Source organism: Hypanus sabinus, chromosome 18, assembly GCF_030144855.1.
Source record: "Hypanus sabinus isolate sHypSab1 chromosome 18, sHypSab1.hap1, whole genome shotgun sequence".
NCBI classification, from domain to species: domain Eukaryota; kingdom Metazoa; phylum Chordata; class Chondrichthyes; order Myliobatiformes; family Dasyatidae; genus Hypanus; species Hypanus sabinus.
Genome location: NC_082723.1, coordinates 52,915,636 through 52,935,240, shown reverse-complemented (window position 1 = coordinate 52,935,240; position 19,605 = coordinate 52,915,636). Strand labels below are relative to the sequence as shown.

General features: G+C 40.5%; 1 protein-coding gene across 2 annotated transcripts in view; it reads left to right on the top strand.

Annotated features, from left to right (window-relative positions):
- The window catches only part of pnpla7b (patatin-like phospholipase domain containing 7b), a 329,041-nt gene that overhangs the window by 70,509 nt on the left and 238,927 nt on the right, over window positions 1–19,605 (top strand). For both annotated transcript variants that reach the window (XM_059994311.1, XM_059994312.1), the window contains exons 8-10: window positions 6,201–6,360; window positions 7,961–8,041; window positions 15,153–15,281. In XM_059994311.1, coding sequence (XP_059850294.1) covers window positions 6,201–6,360; window positions 7,961–8,041; window positions 15,153–15,281 — 370 coding nt within the window. The remainder of the gene's footprint in view (window positions 1–6,200; window positions 6,361–7,960; window positions 8,042–15,152; window positions 15,282–19,605) is intronic.

Here is a 19,605-nt window from a genome sequence, read left to right as displayed (position 1 = left end):
TGAAAATGAAGCTTTAAAAATATAAACTTATTTCCCTCTTTTTGGAGAAAGGTACAGTTGATGGGTTATTGTTTTGTTCTGTAGCTCTGAGTTTGTTTTGCAGAGATCAATTTCCATTTAGCACTCAGTGACGTTGTGCACCTCTATTCAGTTTAGTGAGCAGCTGGATGATGGTGCACTCCTGTGCTTTGAATCACTTCTGTTTCTTCAGGCATCTGTTTTCTTTACTTGTTCTAGGCATTTAATTTGGCTCTGAAGTGATCAAGGAGCATTGGGAATTACAAAACCCAATTTTAAGCAAGTGTTGAACTAACAGAGTTACCTGAGCTCCACGTAAAACTAATTCAGGAGTACAAAAGATGAATTCAAATCTCTCCTTATCTCATGAGGTGGAATAAAAAGAGGAAGTTTATTGCTGTGATCTAAAGATCCAATTCAACTTTGAGTACTGAACATCAGCAACGTGTCATTGGCTTTGAAGATTGTGCATACTGATACACCACACTTGAGTCATAAAGATTAAGTTATATGACTAGGTTGCATGGATTAATCTTGTATCTCCTTATAAAAAGAAGATTGAGAGATAATCCAATATAAGGATAAAATGATTAAACAAATTAACAGAGTAGATGAGAGAACTTCCTCCTTCTCTGATGTTGAGTACTGCAAATAGAGCTGGGTAGTTCTGGGATGATGCTAAGTGTTCACATAGAACAACAAATGGTACCAACGAGAGAAAATCTACAGATGCTGAAATACAAAGTAAAATACACAAAATTCAGGAGTACAAACGAGAAAAAATCTGCAGATTCTGGAAATCAAAGTAACACACCAAAATGCTGGAGGAGCTCAGCAGGCCAGGCAGAACCTATGGAAAAGAGTCCAGTCGATGTCTCAGACCGAGAGCCAGTGGAGCACTGATGAAGGGTCTCAGCCTGAAATGTCGACTCTTTACTCTTTTCCATAGATGTTGCCAGGCCTACTGAGTTCCTCCAGCTTTTTGACTGTAAAGCAAATGGTACAAATTGTCTTCAGATAGCTAGAGAGATGTTTGGTGTAAAAATCAATTGAAAATTTTGACATTGGTCATGGGCATTTGGAGCTAAGGTAATTGGAGGGATGTGCGGTGTAGACCAGCCCTGCTGTACTTAAATGATGATTATTTTGAAAGATTAATTAATGTAAAACTGAATAATGGTGCACTTATATGTCACTAAAGGCTGAAGGGAAACTGATCTTTGTAAAACAATTACAAATCTACAGCAACAATCTGCTGACAATACTCCTATAGAAAGAGAGAAAAGCATGTTCATTATTTATTCACTTTCAAGATCTTGACATTGTTGGTTGAGTTTTTGAAATGGTGACTTGAGCTAATTGGACTCTCTAAGTTTACAATCCATTAATATCTATAAAGAATGAGATACCTAAGACCTAGGGTCGTGTCTACTTGTTTGACTCTAGAATATTTATTGTTTGTGCTGATTTTTGTGTGTTTTTTTAAAACCTAAATGTGGCACATTATGAGCTGAAAGTAATGTAGATTTGGCATCTGAGGAAAAGCCAGTATTTTGATTTTACAGTGGAATATATATATTATTGGTTTTTAGTTAGACATACAGTACATCCAATAACCCAACTATTTAACACTAGCCTAATCACAGGACAATTTATAATGGCCAATTAACATACTAACCAGTATGTCTTTGGATTATGGGAATCTGGAGCACCCAGAGGAAACCCACGCAGTCACGGGAAGAACGTGCTAACTCCTGACAGATGGCACTGGAATTGAACTCCGAGCTCCAATGCTCCGAGCTTTAATAGCATTGCGCTATCTATTATACTACCGTGACACTCCTCTACTCATTACAGATGTGTTGGTTTCTTCTTAGAAAAGAAGAGAAAGGAATTTTGTCCCAAACAGTCTTTTCAGATGAAGTAGCACTTCACCCAAGATGCTCTTATTGCAGTCTTCTCTGCATCAGTGAGGCCTGACATAATTGGGGTCTGCTTCGCCAAGCACCTTTGCTCTGTATGCCTCAAACGGTGGGATTTTCTGGAGGCCATGCATTTCATTTTGACTTCCCATTCTGACATGTTGGTCCATGGCCTCCTGTATTGTCATGAGTGGGCCATGCCCACGTTGAAGGAGCAACACCTCATTTTCTGTCTGGGTAACCTCCAATCAGAAGACATGAACAATACCCCTTCTCTTCTCGTATGTCAATTAGCTCCCTCTAGATCCCCTCCTCCATCTCTTTTGTCCATGTCCTCTGTCCTCTCCTTTTAGGTTCCTTCTTCAGCCCTTTACCTCTTCCAGCTATCTCCTCCCAGCTTCTTACTTCATATCTCTCCCTCTCCCCCATACCTTCCCTTTCCCACCCACCATTCCTTTCATCTGATCTCACCTAAGACCTAGTAGCTCCTCTTCCTGCACCTTTTTATTCTGGCTTGTGCCTCCTTTTCAGTTCTGGCAAAGGATCTCCTCCTGAAATGTTGACTGTTTATTCCCCTCCAGCGGTGCTGCCTGACTTGCTGAGTTTCTCCAGCATTTTATGAGTTTTTGCTAAAGAAAACTTGAGTCATTACAGAGAATGTTGCCAGCAAGGTGTCTGCTGTGAAATAAAGTGGCTGGAGAGTTTATCTTAAACCTGCCAGTTCTGACAAACCTTCTATTTTAAGACAATAGCAAAACTTATTTTAAAGAGAAAGATTAGCTTTATTTATCACGTGCACATTGAAACATCGAAAACTACAATGAAACATGGTGTTTGTGTCATTGTTTGCAATATGCTGGGAGCAGTCTGCAATGTTGCCATGCTTCCAGTGCCAACATAGCATGCCCACAACTTAATTATCCTAACCTGCACGTCTGTTCAGAAAGTGAGAGTCACGGGGAGAACATAAAAACTCCTTACAGCAGAAATGAGAAATGTTTAAGATTTTGGGTAAGATCTCAGGTATCTTTATTCATTATTGCACTAAACTTCCACTTCAGTGGTTTTGCAGAACTGCATCCTAGGAAAGCTTATTAAATTTTAAAGGCTTCCTTGAGTTGGAGCAAACTTTAAACTATTTAGTATTTAATCATCAACAAACTGTAAGGAGAGTCTAAAATATTAAAGAAAAACTCTTCATAACCTCGAATTAATTTGCTGCCTTTTCCTCACATGCCAATCTAGATAACAAATGCATATGTCAGTCTGTAACCAGCCACATTCGGGCACTTGGTACTTCCAACAAATTGGTTAATAAGTAAAAAGCGTGTAAAGATGAGCCGAGGAAATATCTATTCTAGAGTCAAACAAGCAAGCACTACCCTATGTATTTTTTTAAGTAGATACTGTATTAGTAACCACAGGGTGGGAAGCTTACTACTTTTATTTCCCATCCATGAGTGCACAAATGTGTGTAATTATCCTAGAGTCTTGTGCACCAAATACCCAAATGTAACAGGTTACAAACTGACCTACTGTGCACATTTGTTATTTAGATTGGCATGCGAGGAAAAGGCAGCAACTTAATTCAAGTAATGAATAGTTAATGTTTTTAATATTTTATACGTTCTCCAGTTTTTCACAGATTCTGTCAATTTCAGTATTGTATTCAAGCTGCTAAAATTTTTATGTATCTGAGTCCAGATTCTGGTTGACCTGATTATAATGTTATAGCTTGGGATAGTATTGGGGACAAAGTTTATAAGGCTCTGGTTTCAGTCCCAGCTTTTTGTTGAGATAACTGGGTCAGTAGTCAGATTGATAGGCAGATGAGAAAGAGCAGAAGACCACTTGGATTCTTGTTAAAAATCGCAAGATGTGTGAAGATCTAAGCAGACTTTGCTAGGATAAATGAATTAGTGAGTCATCTGCCTATGTTTGCTGTTAAACCCCGTGTACAAAAAATAGCTGGATTGATGCAAAAACTTGTATGAAGTCTGTATGTAATTAACATGTGATTTACCTTCAGTGTTTACACTGAGCATACGTGCCTTTTAGATCCACCCTAGTTGTAGCCTGTCCCTTTAGCTGCCTGTTTGGTTTAGTAGTAGAATTCTCCTCTGTGTCAAAGGTCAAGGATTCACTAGATTACTTATTCAGTCCAAAGAACAGGCAAATCATCATTACTGAAGTCCGTCCCTTGGATTAACTGAACATCCAGTCCTCATGGTCTTATCAAAGACAACAGCATTCTCCCGAGTTCTGATCAACTTCTTCACCTAACACCTCCAAAATATGTTATCTCACCATTTAGCTCAGGCTGGCCTATGTTTGCCAGCGAGTTGCCTGTAACTGCCAAGGTCATGAGAGGAGAGGGAAGAAGCAAAAGGAAACATCAGCTTTATCCATGCAGGAGAGTTCCAAACACCTGGCTAGCATTTACCACTGGATGGATTCTGGGTTGTACTGTGCAGCATTTTATAAATGGAGTCAGACTTTTGTTAGACAAAAGCTTTGCCACAATATATTGTCCACTATTATCACAGTTTACATAGCTAAAGGTAAATGCCCTTAGGTCCTTTATGAAGAGGAAAAACCTCACCCTAACAACAGATGCGGCAAAGGCAGATAAACTAAAAAAAGAAAATTAATTTTTTTTTCGCAAGCAGGGCGGGAAGAGGTGTAGTCAAGAGAACTTTGAGAGGTTCATCATAATGAGTTATAAATTCTGGTACACCCTACCCAGTAGTACCCACCATAAAGGCTAGAGCAACTCGTGTAGACATCTCAGCAGAACCTCAGGCAATTCAGAATGAAAACCAGCCCTGCCAGTGATGCCCAGATCCTGAAAAATGAATAAATTAGAAGTCTTTTAAGAGACACTTAGATAGGTACATGGAGCTTAGAAAAAATAGAGGGCTGTGGGTAGGGAAATTCCTGGCTGTTTCTAGAGTAGGTTACATGGTCAGCACAGCATTGTTGGCTGAAAGGCTTGTAATGTGCTGTAGATTTCTATGTTCTATATCCAATGGTTAAGGATAATCTCTGCTTTTGAGTTTAATGGAGAGAAAAGAGAAAATTATACTGTATAGATTCTTTTTTAAATAGCTAGGGTACTTATTGGGCATCTGATAACTCCAACTAGAGGTTCATGAAAGTTCTCTTGACTACACCTCTTCCCACCCTGCTTGTGAAAAAAATTAATTTTCTTTTTTTAGTTTATCTGTCTTTGCCACATCTGTTGTTAGGATGAGGTTTACCATCCAAGAGCATCTGAGATCCTCTACTTCTTCCAAAGAACGGGGTTTCCCTTCTGCTATCATCGATTTTCCTCTTACCTGCATCTCCTACATTTCTTTCACATCTGCCCTAACCCCATCTTTCCTCCGCTTTAACAGTGATAGGGCTCCTCTCATCTTTACCTACTACCCTACAAGTTTGTGACCTTAGTTGTCCTGCCCTACTACCCCACGAGACCCTGACCTGACCCACTACCCCACAAGCCTCCATATTTGGCACACTATTCTGTGTAATTTCTGCAATCTACAGTGGGATTCTAGCACTAAACACATCTTTCTCCCCTTTCTGTGTCCATAGGGATTACTGTCTCTGTGACTCCCTTGTCCACTCTTTCCTCCTCACAGATCTCCTCCTGGTAAGAGGGACAAGTGCTACACCTGTCCCTATTTCCTTTCTACCATCATGGGCCCCAAACAGTCTGTTCATGTGAGACAACACTCTCACCTGTGAGACTGGGGTCATTTATTGCATCTGGTGCTCTCAATGTGGCCTCCTTTACATTGGTGAAACCCTCACATAGATGGGGGGCATTTTTGCTGGCACCTTTGCCTTGTCTGCAACAAGGAGGTTTTCTCATTGGCCACCCATTTCAATTAAACTTCCCATTGGTAGTTGGGAAAGCAAAACTTCATATTCCATCCGGGTGGCTTCTAACTTCATGGCATGAGCACCGATTTCTCTAACCTGAGATAATTTCTACCCTTCCTCTTTCTTTCCATTCCCCATTCTGGTTCTCCTTTACCCATTTGCTTTTCCTCACCTCCCCACTACTTAGCGGTTATAGCTCTGTGAATCATAGATGACAGCCAGCATAAGTGCCCTGTTTTATATTCTGAGGGCAAGTCCAACTTGCGCACACATCTGTCTGTTTTTTGTATCTGCAGTTGTCAATGCATCTGGTTCCATTATTAACATATTCTGCTGTTTGTGCTGAATGTTGTTTGTTCTTTACACTTGCAGGGTATTGGGACACTTTGAGAAGCCACTGTTCCTGGAATTGTGTAAATACATGTTCTTCGTGCAGCTTCATGAAGGGGAGTACATCTTCCGTCCCGGAGAACAGGATGACAGCATCTATGTGGTACAGGAAGGCAGGCTGGAACTCTGCATCAGTGAGAATGTAAGAAAGCTTTTCCCTTGCACACTGCAGATTTAACCATTCAGAATGTTTTGTTCCCGTACAGTTGAGCACTGCTATATTCTTGCTTCCATTAAGTCAACTAATTAGAGAGTTAATACGTTTATTGTCTGGCTTCTTCTGTCTTTCAGTAGTTATGTTAAAGTTGTTCTTTGAGAGGAGTTGCATCATTTGATGTGTGTGATAGCGATAAGCTTATGGATAGACATACAGCCCTTTATTGTTTAAAATACTTCAACTATGACAGGGGTTTAATTACATTGTCAAGCACTGCAAATCCTTCCAGACAGCTATTGGTGATATTTCTGTCAGAGTTCCCATTGTGTTATTGAGAGCTCTGTCCATGTTAATTCAACTCTATAATGTTACCAGCATCCCCAACATTCAAACTGACAGCCATTGTTATAAATCATCATTACTGACCTTCTCATCTTTCTTACTCAAACTGACCAGCTGATTAACTCCTCAAAACTAAAGCTGATTAGACTTAAATGTATTTGTTTACTTTGGCTGTGTCCTTGCATACATATAATGTCAAAATATGTGGACTCTATAAGCAGGAAACATATGCCTATAATTTTATATTAATAGAATTTAAATGTATTGTTAATGCTTACAAGAACTTGACATGTAAAATAAATATGGCAGCCACATTGTACATATTATAATCCCCAAACAATCGAGATGAAATCTTTTTTCTATGTTGATTGAAGGAGTAGCGATAATTAGTATGTTGGGAGAACTAAGGTTCCCTCCTTCAATATGTAAATAAATTTTTATAGCTTAATTTAACCAACTGAACAGGTAGATATTATCTTGATTTAATGTTTCTTTTGGACGATGATATCACTTCTGCCAAGCAGCACATGAGTGTCAATGTGGATCAAATACTGGGCTGATTGTACTCTCAATTTTTTGCCATGAATAAGACTTAATAGTGAATTGTGTATCACCTTTAGTGCAGTGGAGGCCAACCGATTGATGCATTTATAAAGATGCCCATTTTACCATGTTCTGAGCTTGGTTCTGCTGGTGCTTCCATTTGAATAAAGGAACACAAAGCCTGATTGGCATCCCTCGACAATGTATATTCCCCTTTTGAATCCACTGTATAGTCAAAACAGGGCCTGTTCTAAGTGCTCTGTATAATTGCAATTTGATTTTGTTTCATTTAAGCTCCATGTTTCATTGTTTGCCTAAGAAGGTAAGGATGATAACTTGGTCTAGCTGTGGCCAGTTTTACTAGAAACAGAAATCATTAAATAATTTTTGAATCTTCTTGGTCCTTACAACACATTTAATGTATGAACTTCATGTAAAGGAAGAGAAAAGCAGCTTTGGGAATGTAGAAAGATGCAAACAAAGAAATGAAGAAATTACCTCAGCCTCATTCTTGTCGTATTCTATTGCCATTTTAAGAATTGGTGCCCTTAATTTGGGGAGTTATGTTGTCTTGCATTTCCCATAAAACAGAACTAATCAAAATATTTTAGAATCATTAGAGTTTATGTCTTCAGATTATGAATTTTAAAATGTCAAGCTGTTACAAATAATTAAATGTCTTCATTTTGCTCTTGATCAGGATGGCACTGAAGTTGTGGTGAAAGAAGTGTTGCCGGGTGACAGTGTGCACAGTCTCCTCAGTATCCTGGATGTCATCACGGTGAGTCAATAATGCACCACAACAAGGCAATTTTGTTAAGGAGTAAGCCACATTACTTGAACGTAGTTCTTGTTGGGCAGTTTGGATTTGTATTTTGTTCCAACAGTGGTACTCAGGCTTTCATTAATTATAGAATAAAATGGAAAGTGGCTTCTAGTGTTTTTATTATGCATTACATTTTATTATATTACATTTTCTTCTACGTTTTCCTTTATCAATTTTCGAAACCTAATTACTGCCCCGTTTAGTCATAGTTTTCTGTATCGTTCTCAGCTTTACTAGTAGCCTTAAATATATATCGGCCTCACCAACCACTCCATCCTGACATGTTCACCTTTAACCTTTTAAGATCCAGAATGATACTTGTTTTGGGCTTTTGGTAGTTCTATGTTTCACTTTTTATTGCAAAAGATTAGCATTTTTGCACGTAACCATTATTCAGAATCAGAATCAGACTTTAATCGCCAAGTACCTGTACACATACAAGGAATTTACTTCCGGCAGATGTTGTCTCTCTGCTCATTACAATAATAATGATAAATATAAATGAAAATATAGATTATACATACAAGTAGTGCAATCCAAGTAATAGTTAGCCGACAGTTAACCGGCAGTTAACTGTTCAGCAAAGTGACCGCAGTAGGGAAAAAACTTCTCCAGTGCCTATTAGTCTTAGTCTGGAGGGATCTGAAGTGCCTACCAGATGGAAGCAGTTCAAACAGTCCATGCGCAGGATAGAAGGAGTCCTTTATGTTGTTCCCCGCCCTCTTCTTCAACCTGGAAGAGTACAGGTCCACAATAGAGGGCAGGGAGGCTCCAATGATGTGCTCGGCAGTCCTCACTGTGCGCTGTAGTCTGGTTCTATCCTGCTTGGTGGCAGCTCCAAACCACACAGTGATGGAGGTGCACAGGACAGACTCAATGACTGCAGTATAGAACTGCAGCAGCAATTCTTGAGGCAGACCATATTTCTTCAAGAGCCGCAGGAAGTACATCCGTTGCTGATTCTTCACAGGATCTGCAGCGCATGCGACCTGAACACAAGTTGTGGCTTGATCAACCACGACTGCATTGCCTCGCTGAGGGTGTCTGATGTTGAAAAACCTGAAACACCTGATAACCCCAGGTTACATCACTGATGATGCATTCAGAGCATTGTGAGATGTGCTCTTCAAAGAAAAAGTCTGATCCTGATTTTCTTTGCTTCTTAAGTACCAATTGATTTCCAATATTTCACTCAGAATAAATGATCCTATGCAAGGTGTGTTGGCATATTTGAGATGCATCACAACCTGCCTGCACTCAGCACACACCAATGGAACTTTTAGCAGTGGTGACTGGGTAGTGGATAGCTGCAGGAATTGTGGCTGAATCCCACTTCCATCTCAAAGAGCTTAAAGCACTGAGCTGTTTGTAACAGATCCACAGCTCATTCCATTCTGGGGAAGAAATGGAGAAGTCTTTCACTGGTACTTGCTATCTGGTTTAAATTTGCTTGAACCTGATCAGTCTTTTAGAATCTAGCTACTGATGGGTTTCAAAAGGTTTCCTTCCATCCGGTCACGCAGCTAGTCCTAAATGTTAGCCCAGCATAATATTATTGATGCCTTGTCTTTCTGGTTGTATTTTCTAATTAGTTTATCATCATCAGTACTTAATAACGAATGATTCAGATGATGTGTCATATTGTATGTATATGTTCTACATGGTTGGACTTTCTCTATCCATGGTAAGAACCAAGTATTGTTTTAACTCAGAAAAACAGAAATTATACATATTAAAGAAAAAGTGAGGTATTGTTCAAGGGTTCAATGTCTATTTAGGAATTGTATGGTAGAGGGGAAGAAACTGTTTCTGAATTGCTGAGTGGGTGTCTTCAGGCTGCTGTACCTCCTTCCTGATGGTAACAGTGAGAAGAGGGCGTGTCCTGCGTGATTGACACTGCTCCTTGAAGATGTCTTGGATACTATGGAAGTTAGTACCCAAGAAGGAGCTGACTAATTTTACGACATTCTGTAGCTTTCAGTCCTGTGCAGTAGCCTCCCTAATACCAGACAGTGTTGCAGCCGGTCAGAATGCTCTCCAAGGTACATCTGTAGAAATTTTTGAGTATTTTAGGTGACAAACCGAATTTCTTAAAACTCATGAAATATAACCACTGTCTTGCCTTCTTTATAGCTGCATTGATATATTGGCACCAGGTTAGGTGAGCTTGACACCCAGGAAATTGAAATTGCTCACTCTCTCCACTTCTGATCCTTCTATGAGGATTGGTTTGTGTTCCCTCACCTTACCCTTCCTGAAGTCCACAATCAGCTCCTTTGTCTTACTGACATTGAGTGCAATGTTGTTGCTGCGACACCACTCAACTAGCTGGTATAACTCGCTCCTGTACACGCTCTCATCTCTTCCTGCAATTTTACAACAGCGGCTGTATCATCAGTAAATTTATAGATGGTATTTGAGCTATACCTAGCCACACAGTCATGGCTATCTAAGCACATACCCCTGAGGAGCGCTATTGTTGATTGTTAGCGAGGAGGAGATATTATCACCAATCCGCACAGATTGTGGTCTTCTGGTTCAGAAGTCAAGGATCCAGTTGGAGGGGGAGGTACAAAGGCCCAGGTTCTGTAGCTTATCAATCAGAACTGTGGGAATGGTGGTATTAAACACTGAGTCAATGAACTGCATTTGCACATAGGTGTTTGTATTGGCCTCGTGATCTAAGGTCATATGAAGAGCCATTGAGTTTGCACCGATTGTGATGAAAGGCAAATTGCAGTGGGTTTAGTCCTTGCTGAGACAGGAGTTCATTCTAGCTGCAGCCAACCTCTCAAAGCATTTCATCACCGTAGATTTGTGTGTTACAGGGCACTAAGGCAGCGCACACCTCTTATCTGGGGCATTGGTATATTGTTGCCCTTTTGAAGCAGGTGGGAACTTTTGACTGTAGCAGTGACAGGTTGAAAACATCCTTGAATACACCTGCAAGTCGGTTGGCACAAGTTTTCAGAGCCTTAAACTGTACTCCATTGGGGCCTGCTGCCTTGCGAGGGTTCACCCTCCTTAAAGACAGCCTGACAATCGGCCTCTGAGACAGAGATCACAGGGATCTTCACAGCTGTAATTATATTCTCCCTTTCAAAGTGGGCATAGAAGGCGTTGAGCTCACCTGGTAGTGAGGCATTGCTCCCACTCATGTTACTTGGTTGCACTTTGTAGGAAGTAATGTCCTGCAAGCCCTGCTAGAGTTGACGTGCATCCGATTTCACCTCCAACCTCGCTTGGAATTGTCTTTGCTCTTGAAACAGCCCTCCACAAGTCATACCTGGTCTTGTACAGACCTGGGTCACCAGACTTAAATGCCCCAGATCTAGCTAGCCCTCATCAGATGATGAACCTCCTGGTTCATCCTCAGCTTTTGATTGGGAATATACAGCATGTTTTAATGATGTCGGTAACTGTGCCATACTCATCCAGGTTCGAAGATAAATCCCTGATTACAGACCAGTCCACCGATTCACAGCAGTTTTGTAAGTGCTCCTGTGCTTCCCTTGTCCATACCTTTTTTGGTCCTCACTACTGGTGCTGCAGTCTTCTGTCTCTGCCTATACTCAGGGAATAGAAGTACAGCCAGGTGATCAGTGTTCCTGAAGTGAGGGTGTGGGATACCACAGTAAGCACTCTTGATCGTAGTGGTCCAGTATGTTGTTTCCTCCGGTACTACAATTGATTTGTTGATGGTAATTATTCAGTGACTTTTCAGGCTGGCCTGGTTAAAATCCTCCATAATGATGGTGAAGGTATCAGGATGTGCTTTTTCATGCATATTGAGCATACTGCTCAGATCATCTAGCACCTGTTTGACATTGGCCTGAGGTGGAATGTACACTGCTACCAAAAGGATCGCAGAAATCTCCTGCGGCAGGTAAAATGGAAGGCACTTGATTACGAGATGTTCCAGGTCTGGTGAGCAGCACTAAGACAACACTGATACATTTGTGCACCAAGAGGAGTTGATCATGAGGCATACACCTCCACCTCTACTTTTGAGAGATTTAACAGTTCTATCCTGATGGTGAATCTGAATCGCTGCATCCACTACGGAAAGTACGAAAGAGGTTAACCAGGAATCTGTGAAATGAAGGACGCACATGGTCCTAATATCCCTCTGATACAGCGTCCTAGCTCTGAGATCTTCGATTTTATTTACTAGAGACTGTACATTTGCCAGCAAGTTAATTGGTATTGGGAGTTTAAGACCCCACTTCCTTAAACGCACTTGTATCCCTGACCCGCAGCTTTGTTTCCTATGTGGAATCCGGGAAGAAGTGCGACCACAATCAGCATTGTTTTTGTCAGATTTAAGCAGTGATAGTTCATTCATTCGCATTAAGACATCTTTATTCATTGTACAGACCTTGGAAGCAGTTGTGATTCTCAGCTGTATCAGGCTGAAACGTATCCATTGACCTGTGCTGCAGGAGCTTGGCGTTTCCTAGGCGCACCCCCCTCCCCCCAGACAAGAAGAGGAAATGGCAGATGCCATTCTTAATAACGTTTAAGATTTGTAATTATAACATGCTGGATTTCACAAACTTTAGAAGTGATAGAGAACTGATCAGGAACCAAATAATGCTTCTTAAACAACTTGAAATTTTAAGATTTTGTATGAATAACAGTTATGGTTGTGCTTATGACATAATTATGTTAGTCAGTAGATTCTATGGTCTGTAGCAGACGGTTCAATTATCTGATAGGATCTCATTTATTTTGATTGAATAGCACTGCATTTCTGTGTTGAGTTCTGATATAATGAGGCAAATATATCTCTTACATTGGATGAGAACGCATCACGGAAAACATCACCTTCTCAAAGTTGCAGTGGATTGTGAAACTGGCATTTATCAGACTGCATATTTCATATTGAATCAATGTTCCAAAATAGTACCAGTTTAGCCTTCTGAATTAGAAGGTTATGTGGCCAAGTTCCCAAATGCACACTTGAGTATATGATCTTGGCTGACTCAATTTCTGTGCTGATGGGGATTGTATCCCTCTTGGATTGAGTGAAGCAGTGTCCATTGTGACCTTTGAGGTAGGCATGAAAAAGGCCATAACTTTTTTTCAGGCTAACAAATATTCCTCAATCAACCACAATGGGAAGAGAGAGAGAGAGTTTGGCTGTAAATTCACATTGTGTGTAAACGCTGGCTTTTCTAAATGACTACAGCAGATGCAATACCAGGCCACTTATTTATCTGTAAAGTTTACTTGGGCATCCTGTGGCAGAGATGTTGCTTGCTTTCATTCTTCTTGCTTGGGTTGAATGGATCAGAAGCATTTTCGGTTGTCCACCCAGTACTGAAAATCTGTCCTACAAAAGTACCTGAAGCTGGAACTGATATTGTACCATTACTTGACAATGTTAAATTGTATTCTGCTCATAGATGCAGAAAAATCCAACCTAGCTAATGACCCCAATCATCAGCAAAATAACGGATGGTGACTTACTAATACTAACTTGGCTTTCATCAGAAAGGAGGAGAGGTGAGAATGACCTCAAGGAAGCATTTGACTAACATTATGGGAATAGGAAGCCTTGACAAAAATGAAATCACTAGTTGTGAAGGCACAAACTGATTTTATAATTATGTATTTTTAAAAAATTAATAATAAATATAAATTTGTTTAACTGAATTTGATTTATAATAGATGGTTGGAGCTGTACTTGGCAGAAAGGATGATGTTTGGAGTTGTTGGTCAATCATCTGGGCACAAGAATGTCGCTTCAGGAGCTGTTCAATCCTTGGGCAATATTCTCAGCCCAATGATCTTCTGCCATTCTAACAGCGACTGACCTTCCAAAGTGAAGTTAATAGTGGGAATGTTTGTTTTTTACAGAACAACTTTCAATTCCATTTGTAATCCGTGGTTAAAATGGCAAATGGTGTGATGGCCTTTATTAGTCAGCAGATTGAGTTCAAGAATTGTGAGGTCATCTTGCAGCTCTATAAAATTCTGGTCAGAACACATTTGAAGTATTCTGTTCATTTCTGGTCATCTCGTTATAGGAAGGATGTGGAAGCTTTAGAGAGGGTGCAGAGGAGATTTACCAGGATGCTGCCTGGATTAGAGAGCATGCCTCATGAGGAATGATTGAGTGAGCCAGGGCTTTTCTCTTTGGAGCGAAGGAGGATGAGAGGCTACTTGATGAAGGTGTATAAGATGATAGGGGGCATAGATAGGATGGACAGTCTGAGCCTTTTTCCCAGGGCAACAATGACTAATATAAAAGAACATAAATTTGAGATGATTGAAATACAGTATAGGGGGCATGTCAGAGCTAGATTTTTACAAATTGGTAAGTGCATGGAATTCACTGCCAGGGTGATGGTAGAGGCAGATACTTTAGGGACATTTAAGGAACTTAAATAGACACACAGATGAAAGAAAAATGGATGATTATGTGGGAGGGAAGGGTTAGATTGATCTCGGAGTAGGTTAAAAAGTCAGCCAACATTGTAGGCTGAGGGGCCTGATCTGTGCTGTACTGTTGGTGTGTTTATGTTTTATGAAATAGTTTTTACTTGCAAGCAGCAACGGCTAGACAATAATCAAACTGGAGATGATAAGTGGCAAGAATGTTCATGCCACAATAAGCAATTACCATCGCCTGCGAGAGAGACTTAGGCCATCTACCCTTAACAATCAATGGCATTGCCATCAGTGAGTCCCCTTTAATAGGTATCATAGTGAATGCAGACATTTTGGGTCACACTCTTGTGTTCCAGTGATCTTCTGTCCCACGCAAGGCAGGAGAATGTTGTAGATCTCTGGATGAACAGAGGCCAAATAACATTTGAGGAGCTTAATTCCTTCCAGGCCAAACCTGCTCACTGATTGACACCCTACCTGGACATTCATTTGCTCCATGAGCACACCATGGCCGCAAGGTGTGCCATCCAAAATAAGCGCAACAGTTACTCTGACAGCTCCTCCTAAGCCACAACTCACGGATTCCTTTAGTTACTTTGATTGGATGAAATTAAGCACCATTGAACAGCAAGTATTAGTTTGTTGAACAGTTTTCTTTTTGCATTTCTAGGGTTACCCTGCTCCTTATAAAACCGTCTCTGCACGGGCCTTATGCACGTCCACTGTTCTGCGTTTGCCAGCCAGTGCTTTTCAATCAGTCTTCCAGAAGTACCCAGAAACTCTGGTCAGAGTGATTCAGGTAAGAATTTGATATCACTCTGAAAACTGCAGATGCTGTATACAGGTTGCATCAAAGTATTGGTTTGTATTGTTCCATTGCACCTTGATGCTGAGGAAACTGGGGTTACCCTTGAACCTATTTGATATGGTGGTTTGGCATCTTGATCCTGAGGCAGTTACATCAGAGGATTCCTGGTTGATTCTTCCTTGTTCAGATTTTTATCCTAATTGAAGTCTTCGTGGTTATTTAGATTGGTTATGGAAAGAAACTTAAATTAATAATAAACAAATAAATGGCTTCTTTATTGCCTTAAAACATGCCAGTCTGGACAATTTACATTGCAGAATGCTTTGCACAGCACACAAGATCCCGCTGTATTTGACATTGTCATAATATAATGCACATTATTACTTGCTAACTCAGTTAATTGCCTTTTATGCAATCTATGCACAGGATCAGATATGTACTAGAATTATTTTATCAAATGGGTTTGAGTGAGGAAATCATTTTTACAAAATTATCTCCTTCAATTGTTCTGCTAATGCTTCTGTTGTTTAGTGAGTGATTTTAAATTTAGCGTGGCAGAGTGGAATGCGTCTCTACCAAAGGAAGTGCAAGCTGCTCCTTCCCTCCGCTAGCCTACAGGTCACCCTCGGGCAAGGTGTAGCACCTGCTTAGCCCTTCCTCCCCGCCCACCCAATCAAGGTCATGAGAAGCCACGGGCAAAGGTAATGGATGGTCGTATGAGCAGCTGGTGCATAGCACAAGTGCTGGTTATGCAACCACTGACGCCAGGCAGACATCTCTGAAGAGTATTGATAATGGCTGGGGTCACCTGTCTTGTAAAGACACTGCCCAATCGAAGGCAATGGCAGACCACTTCTGGGAAAAAAAATTTGCCAAGAACAATCACGGTCATGGAAAGGCTGTGATTGCCTGTGTCATACGATATGGCACTTAATGAACAAACAATTTAAAATTTGGATGTCGTCTTATTTCATTATAATGAGTAAAAGTAATTTATTTAAGTCCCTTTTTGTAGTACTGATCATAGCTGATGACGAGCATTTGGTGTGATATGGTTAAACACTGGATAGTTCATCTGGCTGTATTCCAATGCTACTAACCCCATTTCACACACACAGTTTTGTACTTGGGCCCCTTGTATTTGCGTCACTTTGCAGTGTGTTTACTGCAGATAAAGATTTTTCAGAACAGCTCAGAATGGGTCATTCTTTTCAGGGAAAGAAAGCAATGTTCGTTCTCATTGACATACAGTGGCTGTATGCTGAAAATATTATAAGTGTACCATTTGGCAATGAGAGGGTAACGATATACTTACAATATCATTCAGAGCAATGGAAAAAGAGGCTCTAATATGCTGCTAGGTTAATCTTAGAAGCTATCAAATAATGGGGTGCAGATGAACACATTTGTGGAAATCTGGAAAAGAATTTTAGGACTGTGAGTGAAGATGGGAAATGCTTGAAGTTTGCATATGAACTGTTGCCTTTATGGATTGTTTTTCCCAATGAGGAATGAAGCAGTCTCTATTTTAATCTGGAAGCCAGAGAAGATCATGTTTTATTTTAGGAGCATTTGGGAAAATGATGCTCACAATATGTATGGTTCTGGAAAAGTGGCAAAAAAAATGCAAAAAATACTTGGGCTGATTTCAAAAGGAACATAAGTCATTTGGCCCAGTAGATTGGACTCTAATGTTAGCAAGTTAAACAGTAAAGGAAGGCCTTCAAAGGAGAGTTGATTTCAGTTTAGTCCAGGTATATTACAATGAGGTTCATCTCCTTACAAGCAGCCATAAAGCACAGAAACCCAATAGAACCCATTTTAAAAATACTTTCAAAACAGCCAATTAGCAGAAAAAAACAAATCATGTGGAGAAAAGCAACATTTCTCCAGCTCATGAGGCTATCAAAAATGTAATGTTGGATTTTTCAGAGAGATGCTTGCATGTTGAGCAATGGCGTTTCCCACTCGAGTATCACAAATTCTGAAACTCCTCTACAGGACTTGAACTCTCCGAGAGTTCCTGCTAGTCACCTCCCAGTTATTGGAAGCCTGTGAGATTTAGCATTGGAGTGGCCACTCCCTGCCATTGTCCCAGCAGTTAATTTGTAAATTTCTCTTGCTGAACTGCACCAGATTACAGCAGGTGATGTTTCAACAATACTATTAATGTTAATGGGGGAATAGCAGAGAGCCGGAGAGGCAAGTTTAATGCACTTAACGTATTTTGAAGTAACTACATTGACTTTAGTTGCTTATCATGTTTCAATTTTTTATATTTTAAAATAGATTTTTTAAATTAAAAAATATAAATTTATTAGTTTTGGCCTGAGGTTGGATCTAAGCCTTATCAAATGGTTGGACCATTTACACCAGAAAGGCTTTGTGCTATAACCATAGAACATTACAGCACAGGAACAGACCTTTTGGCCCTTCTTGGCTGTGCCGAACCATTTTTCTGCCTGGTCCCACTGACCTGCACCTGGGCCATATCCCTCCAAACCCCTCTCATCCATATACCTGTCCAAGTTTTTCTAAATGTCAAAACTGAGCCCGTATTTACCACTTCATCTGGCAGCTCATTCCACACTCCCACCACTCTCTGCGTGAAGAAGCCCCCCCCCCCCCCCCAATGTTCAAGACGTACAAAAAGGCTGGATGAACTCAGCAGGTCGGGCAGCATCTGTTGAAAGGAGCAGTCAACGTTTCGGGTCGAGACCCTTTGTCAGGATTAAAGAAGGGGGGCAGGGGCCCTATAAAGAAAGTGGGGGGAGGGTGGAAAACCAGGGGAAAGATCAAGGGGTAGAGGAGGGGAAGCAGGGAGGGAATAAGGAAGAGGTGAAGAAGGAATCTAAGGGGAATCTAAGGGGAAAGTACTATGGGTAGTAGAAGAAGGCAGAATCATGAGAGGTGATAGGCAGCTAGAAGAGGAGACAGAGTGAAGGTGGGATGGGAGGAAGGGAGAGGGAGGGAATTACCAGAAGTTGGAGAATTCGATGTTGAAATGTCCCCCCCCCATGTTCCCTTTAAACTTTTCCCCTTCACCCTTAACCTATGACCTTTGGTTTTTTCCTCCCCTATCCTCAGTGGAAAAAGCCTGCTTGCATTCACTCTTATCTATACCCATCATAATTTTATACACCTCTATCAAAACACCCCTCAGGGAAGGAGCTCCATACAGCATACAACCTGGGCTACATACAACCTTGCTGAGAAGACTTGAACTGATTTTGTTCAGGAGATTGCAGCTTAAAGATCTGATGAAAGCTAGCACAGACCCACTGCCTGTGAATATGAGCAGCTCACTACTTATCAGCTTGTTCCAGACCATTGGGATTAATGTGAAAAATAAAGTGAAGATTTAGGCTGGATGGCATGTTCATAATTCAATTATGGGGGAGAAAAATGAACACAAAGTATGGAGAACTGAAGGAGGAATTGACCAAGGAATTGTGGGAGGGTGTATCAGAAAGTATGTTAAGAGGAATACCAGTATTTAAAAAAAAATTATTAATATCTAAACAGTAAAATGGTATTCAAAAGCAGAATAGCAATCAGAAAGAATATCTTGAAAAGGAGGGTGTATAGAATACTTTATCAGTGTTGCATTAAATGAGGAAGTAGAAAATTAGTTTAAAAACATAATTTAAAAATGTCAGTAGCGTTCAAATAAAGAAAAGCCCCACAGTGTGCACAGAATACAGCGTAGATTAGCATGGGGAGGGCTGGCTACATTCTTTCGGACTGAGGACTGATGACATGAGAGGGAGGAGTTTAGAATGCAGCAGTTCTGAGGGGTGGGCAGTGTGGAGGAAAGGAAAGAGCGATAAATGTAACAACTACAGAGACAGCTGGTAATGTGTGAACTTTAAGACATTAATTAGGACTAAGTTCAAAGTAGGTTTATTATCAAAGTACATTATGCAATCTTGAGATTTGTCTTCTAACAGGCAGCCACAAAACAAAGAAGCCCAAGGGAAATCATTAAAAAAGACCATAAAGACTCAATATACACAGGAAAAAAATCGTGCAATCAATAAATATAAGCAAATAGTATTCTGAACTAAAGTCCACAAGGGAGTCTGTCCAGTTCAGTGCAGAACTGGCCCGTCTCTCGCCTTAAGCCCTGACACCCTGACCTGATCAATCTGGCCTGGCTAGATCGTTGTCCAGACATCAGGTTCAGTCACTTAGATACGCTCTGGGGTCTGGACCCCACTACCTTGATTTGGCTTGTACCCAACCTTTCCAATTCATCCTGAAGCTTAAATCGATTGAATTAAATAGATATTCATATATAAAAGTCAGTAGATTT